The sequence below is a fragment of the Emys orbicularis genome, chromosome 3 (genome assembly GCF_028017835.1).
Source record: "Emys orbicularis isolate rEmyOrb1 chromosome 3, rEmyOrb1.hap1, whole genome shotgun sequence".
In the NCBI taxonomy this organism is placed as follows: domain Eukaryota; kingdom Metazoa; phylum Chordata; order Testudines; family Emydidae; genus Emys; species Emys orbicularis.
In genome coordinates this window covers 103,869,566-103,876,553 of record NC_088685.1, presented here as the reverse complement: position 1 = coordinate 103,876,553, position 6,988 = coordinate 103,869,566, and the positions used below count along the sequence as shown (strand labels likewise).

Sequence of the window (6,988 nt, the reverse complement as noted above, 5' to 3'; positions counted from 1 at the left end):
GAGTTTTTGAGCACCTTAAGATTCAAAAGAATTTAGGAAATGATTCAGCCCATTTTTTTTGTTAGCATTGGGCCAAATTCCGCTATCTCTTATACTGGTGTAAGTCTGGAGTAACTTCTCTGAAGTAAATGAGAATTATTCTGAATTGATGTTATTGCAACTGAGAGTAGAATTAAACCCATTATTTTTAATTTTAGGTGTTAATCAACTAATCTGAAACACAGGTCTGCAGATGCTGCTACTGTTCATGTCACTTTGTTTATTTTATTTTTCCCCAGGACTGGCTGTAACTTTTGAAAAAGTTACTGTCGTTGATCCCAAATCATGAATTCATCCAACCTCTGGAGTCCACAGAATGTGCAGTATTGCTTTGACTTTGTTAACAATTCATGTCCTAGAAATGTAAGGTCTACAATCAGTCTTTGGGCAATGTACATCTTCATGATGGGAGCAATAGTGCTCACAATGGGTGGAAATATGCTTGTGATCATTTCCATCGCTCATTTCAAACAGCTTCACTCTCCAACCAACTTCCTGATCTGCTCCATGGCAACTACTGACTTTTTGCTTAGTTTCATGGTTATGCCCTACAGTATGATCAGGTCTATTGAGTCATGCTGGTATTTTGGAGACCTCTTCTGCAAACTCCATACTTGCTGTGATATAATGCTCTGTACCACCTCTATTTTCCATCTATGTTTTATCTCTGTTGACCGTTACTACGCGGTATGTGACCCACTGCATTATGTCACCAAAATAACTATCCCTGTGATAGTATTATTTTTATTAATTAGCTGGTCTGTCCCATTCTTATTTGCCTTTGGCTTAGTTTTCTTACAGTTGAATATTGAGGGCATTGAAGAATATGTGACTTCTATTGACTGCAGTGGTTTCTGTGCACTCATATTTAACAAGCTCTGGGGAGTGATGGTTTCTCTTATAGCCTTCTTTTTCCCAGGCACAGTGATGGTGGGGATTTATGTCCACATATTTACTGTGGCAAGAAACCATGCAAGACAAATTGCTAAAATCCCCAGTGCAATAAAATGTGTCTCTGAAATGAAAAACAAAATGTCCACAAAAAAAGAGAACAAAGCAACTAAAACTTTAAGTGTGGTCATGGGGGTGTTTGTTTTTTGTTGGCTGCCTTTCTTTATTCTTACGATAGCTGATCCTTTTATTAACTTCTCAACACCTGAAGACTTGTACAATGCCTTCCTCTGGCTGGGATACTTCAATTCTACTTGTAATCCAATCATTTATGGTTTATTTTATTCTTGGTTTCGCAAAGCATTTAAAATGATTGTTGCTGGTACAATCTTCAGATCAGATTCCTCTACTCTTACTTTGTTTCCCACAAATACTTAATTAACCAAGTAGGGCTCTTATGAATGGATTAGCATGAATAGATGCCTATGCTGTTTCTGGAGATCTTTTAGAACAGTTCACATAGTGCCCTACATATTGACAACATTTACAAGAATCTGCACATGTTTTTGGAGAAACTCATTTGTAGCGTGTCTCTATAGGTATTGTTTAAGGATTAGCATGCTATCTTAGTGACCTGTCTGTCTAGACAGTAGGAAGTGAGAGAACAGTCTGGGAAATTATACAGTACATTCTGTCCAGCTATGTTCCTATATACACAGTGATCATTTTGACAACTACTCTACAATGTCATTTCTTTCCAAGTCCAGTATCTAAGCACTAATTTGTTATCTAGTTGCCCCTTTTAAAAAATGGACTCCCCAACATTGTGGGCCCACTAACTCCACCCTTACTCCAATTGAGAGTATCTTTCTCTAAGGCCTGGTCTACACTACGAGTTTAGGTCGAATTTAGCAGCGTTACATTGAATTAACCCTGCGCCCATCCACACAATGAAGCTATTTTTGTTGGCATAAAGGGCTCTTAAAATCGATATCTGTACTCCTCCCTGACGAGGGGAGTAGCGCTGAAATCGACATTGCTGGTTCGAATTAGGGTTAGTGTGGACGCAATTCGACGGTATTGGCCTCCGGGAGCTATCCCACAGTGCACCATTGTGACCACTCTGGACAGCAATCTGAACTCGGATGCACTGGCCAGGTAGACAGGAAAAGCCCCGCGAACTTGTGAATTTCATTTCCTGTTTGTCTAGTGTGGACAGCTGATCAGCACAGGTGACCATGCAGAGCTCATCAGCACAGGTAGCCATGTAGTCCCAGAATTGAAAAAGAGCTCCAGCATGGACCGTATGGGATGTACTGGACCTGATCTCTGGATGGGGAGATGAATCCATGTTATCAGAACTCCGTTCCAAAAGACAGAATGCCAAAACATTTGAAAAAATCTCCAAGGCCATGATGGACAGAGGCCACAACAGGGACTCAACACAGTGCCGCGTGAAACTTAAGGAGCTGAGACAAGCGTACCAGAAAGCCAAAGCATCAAATGGACGCTCCTGGACAGAGCTGCAGACATGCCGCTTCTACGCTGAGCTGCAGGCAATTCTAGGGGGAGCCGCCACCACTACCCCACCCCTGTTCATGGACTCCGATGAAGGGGTATTCTCAGTCGCCATGCCTGAGGATTTTGTTGACGGGGAAGATGAGGAGGAGGAGGACAAGGTTGAGGCGAGCACACAGCACACCGTTCTCCCCGACAGCCAGGATCTTTTTTTCACCCTGACTGAAATACCCTCCCAACCCTCCCAAGGCGGTATCCCAGACCATGAAGCCGTAGAAGGGACCTCTGGTGAGTGTACCTTTGTAAATCTAAAACATGGTTTAAAAGCAAGCGTTTTTTAATGATTAATTTGCCCTGAGGACTTGGGATGCATTTGTGGCCAGTACAGCTACTGGAAAAGTCTGTTAACGTGTCTGGGGATGGAGCGGAAATCCTCCAGGGATATCTCCATGAAGCTCTGCTGGAGGTACTCTAAAAGCCTTTGCAGAAGGTTTCTGGGGAGAGCAGCCTTATTCCATCCTCCATGGTAGGACACTTTACCATGCCATGCTAGTAGCAAGTAATCTGGTATCATTGCATGACAAAGCCTGGCAGCGTATGGTCCCGGTGTTTGCTGGCATTCAAGCAACATCCATTCTTTATCTCTCTGTGTTATCCTCAGGAGAGTGATATCGTTCATGGTAACCTGGTTGAAATACGGGAATTTAATTAAGGGGACCTTCATAGGTGGCCGTTCCTACTGGGCTGTTTGCCTGTGGCTGAAAAGAAATCCTCCCCGCAGTTAGCGAAGCGGTGGCGGCGGGGGTCATTGGCGCTGAGCTGTTCATGTTTGGCTAGCAGGGATCTTCCCTGATACCAGCCACGCGGTTGGGGAAGGGTTAAAGCGATCATTGCAGAGAAAAGATGCGGGGGGGGGGTATTAGTTTGGTTTCTGCTGCTGCACGTTAACATGAAAACCGCAGCCCTAAATGGACAACTCAACGGGCTTTGCTTGGTATGGGAAAGGAAGGTGCTGCTGTTATGAAGGCTGCAGAAGCCGAAAGACTATGGTTTACCATGGCCGTCTGCAAGCCGAATTCTGTTGCCCAGCGTGTTTGATCTCTAACACCAAAGCCGCAGGCACTCAATATAAGATGCAAAAAATGACCTTGTACCGAAATCACATGTGCTATGTAATGTGAATAGTGTTGTTCACCGTGAAAGAGTATACCCATTGTTCTGTAAAATGTATCTTTTTAAATACTTCTCTACCTTTTTTTCCTCCTGCAGCTGCAAATGTTTCAAGCCTCCCTCCTCCGTCCCAAAGGCTATCTCAGATAAGGCGGTGAAAAAAATGCAATGAAATGTTCTCTGAGCTCATGCAGGCATCCCACACTGAAAGAGCTCAGCAGAAAGTGTGGAGGGACACAATAGCACAGGACAGGAAAGCGGCCAGTGAACGTGAGGAGAGGTAGTGGCAGGAAGATCAGAGGAGGCAGGATGCAATGCTGGGGCTACTGTGGGAACAAACGGACATGATCCGGCGTCTGGTGGAGGTTCAGGAATGTCAGCTGGAGAGACTGCCACTGCAGCCCGTTTAACCGCCCTCCCTCCTCCCCAAGTTCCATAGCCGCCTCCTCATCCAGACACCCAAGAACGCGGGACGGGGGAGGCTCCGGTCACCCAACCACTCCACCCCAGAGGACAGAAGGCTGTCATTCAACAAGTATGGAAGTGGCCTTTTCGTTCCCTCCTCCCCTCCTCCCACACCCCACCCAGGCTACCTTGTGAGTTATCTCCCTATTTTTATAATCAATTAATAAAGAATACATGGTTTTTAAATGATAGTGACTTTATTTCCAAGCTGTGATCAAAGGGGGGAGGGAGGTTGGCTTACAGGGAATTAGAGTCAACCAAGGGGGCGGGTTTTCATCAAGGAGAAACAAATAGAACTGTCACACGGTATCCTAGCCAGTCATGAAACTGGTTTTCAAAGCTTTTCTGATGCGCAGTGCTTCCTGATGTGCTCTTCTAATCGCCCTGGTGTCTGGCTGTGCATAATCAGCGGCCAGGCAATTTGCCTCAACCTCCCACCCCGCCATAAACGTATCCCCCTTACTCTCACAGAGATTGTGGCGCACACAGCAAGCAGCAATAACAATGGGGATATTGGTTTCGCTGAGGTCTGAGCGAGTCAGTAAACTGCTCCAGCGACCCTTCAAACATCCAAATGCACGTTCTACCACCATTCTGCATTTGCTCAGCCTATAGTTGAACAGCTCCTTACTACTGTTCAGAGTGCCTGTGTATGGCTTCATGAGCCAGGGCATTAAGGGGTAGGCTGGGTCCCCAAGGATAACTATTGGCATTTCAACATCCCCAACAGTTATTTTCTGGTCTGGGAAGTAAATCCCTTCCTGCAGCCATTTAAACAGACCAGAGTTCCTGAAGATGCGAGCGTCATGAACCTTTCCTGGCCATCCCACGTTGAAGTTGGTGAAATGTCCCTTGTGATCCACCAGTGCTTGCAGCACCATTGAAAAGTACCCCTTGTGGTTTATGTACTGGCTGCCTTGGTGGTCCGGTCCCAAGATAGGGATATGGGTTCCGTCTATCGCCCCACCACATTTAGGGAATCCCATTGCAGCAAAGCCATCTACTATGACTTGCACATTTCCCAGAGTCACTACCTTTGATAGCAGTAGCTCAGTGATTGCGTTGGCTACTTGCATGACAGCAACCCCCACAGTAGATTTGCCCACTTCAAATTGATTCCCGACTGACCGGTAGCTGTCTGGCATTGCAAGCTTCCAGAGGGCTATCGCCACTCGCTTGTGAACTGTGAGAGCTGCTCTCATCTTGGTATTCTTGCGGTTCAGGGCAGGGAAAAGCAAGTCACAAAGTTCCATGAAAGTGCCCTTATGCATGCGAAAGTTTCAGAGCCACTGGGAATCATCCCAGACCTGCAACACTATGCGATCCCACCAGTCTGTGCTTGTTTCCCGGGCCCAGAATCAGCGTTCCACCGCATGAACCTGCCCCATTAACACCATGATGTCCACATTGCCCGCACTTTGAGAGAAGTCTGTGTCCATGTCCTCATCACTCTCGTCACCGCGCTGCCGTCACCTCCTCGCCTGGTTTTTCAGCTTCTGGTTCTGCATAAACTGCACGATAATGCATGAGGTGTTTACAATGCTCATAACTGCTGCGGTGAGCTGAACAGGCTCCATGCTTGCCGTGCTATGGCGTCTGCTTGGGCAATCAAGGGAAAAGGGCATGAAATGATTGTCTGCCGTTGCTTTCACAGAGGGAGGGTTGACTGACGACATTTACCCATAACCACCCATGACAAATTTTTGCCCCCATCAAGCATTGGGAGCTCAACCCAGAATTCCAATGGGCAGCGGGGACTGTGGGAATTGTGGGATAGCTACCCCAGTGCACTGCTCGGAATGTTGACGCTTGCCACGATACTATGGACACACACCACCGAATTAATGTGCTTAGTGTGGATGCATGCACTCTACTTTATACAATCTGTTCCCAAAAATCGACTTCTGTAAAATCAGAGTAATTTTGTAGTGTAGACATACCCTAATTCTCAGCATGTATAAGGGTAACAGAACTAAGCCCAAAATGTTTTCTCTGACTGAATAACTGATCTTTATCTACATGCAAGCTACACAAGCCAGTCTCATACACACCAATCAATGAGTAATTAAGTCTCTAGCGGGAAAGTGTTCTGAATGTTCGTTGATTCAGTGTTCGGTTTGGGTTTTAGCTGCTGCACTTGAGAAATCACCTCTGTCTCTATGCATTACCAAAGTAACTGAGATCAGCTGAGAACCTTAGCAGTCCCAATGAATATGTGGGAGCTCAGAGGATACCAGGGGAAGTTGTGAAAGGCCAAAAGTATAACTGGGTTCATAAAAAGAACTAGATATGTTCTTAGGGGTCTGGGTCCATCAATGGCTATTAGCCAGGATGGGCAGGGATGCAACACTCTGCTCTGAGGGTCCCTAGCCTCTGTTTGCCACAAGATGGGAGTGGACAACAGGGGATGGATCACTTGATGATTATCTGTTCTGTTCATACCCTCTGAAGCACCTGAAATTGGCCACTCTTGGAAGACCAGATACAGAACTAGATGGATCATTGGTCTGACACAGTATGGCTGCATTTTTGAAAGAGGGCAGATGGTGGTGCCTAAGTTTGTTCTCTTTTACGGTCCAATCCAAACTCCACCTCTTTATGCTGGCTTCTGTCAGCAGGACAAAGAAGACAAAGAAGACCTCTTGTGGTGAAGGGCTAGCGCTAGTTCATATTTACCATACTAATTTTGTACTGCTTATGAAACTATGTTCATCCAGAGACAACAATGATAAGATGAAGTTTAGACACTGGGAATAAATAAAAAACTAATAAAATGTCTTATATATAATGCCCTACTTAATTTGCAATAGTGCAGACATTGCAGATCCCGCAATATTAGGCTTCCCCTGCAATTTTGTCAGACACCAGGAGTCCCGGGCTGCTGACAGCTGGGGCTCTCCCTGTC

General features: G+C 45.7%; 1 protein-coding gene across 1 annotated transcript; it reads left to right on the top strand.

The window, feature by feature from the left end:
* Window positions 1-324: 324 nt before the first annotated feature.
* LOC135875763 (trace amine-associated receptor 4-like) lies at window positions 325-1,368 on the top strand. The gene has a single exon (XM_065400760.1). It carries the CDS (start codon window positions 325-327, stop codon window positions 1,366-1,368), a length of 1,044 nt encoding a protein of 347 aa, XP_065256832.1.
* The last annotated feature ends 5,620 nt before the right edge of the window (window positions 1,369-6,988 follow it).

Coding starts and splice junctions, on each gene's coding strand:
- LOC135875763 (XM_065400760.1), top strand. CDS start 325: ATGAATTCATCCAACCTCTGGAGTCCACAGAATGTGCAGTATTGCTTT.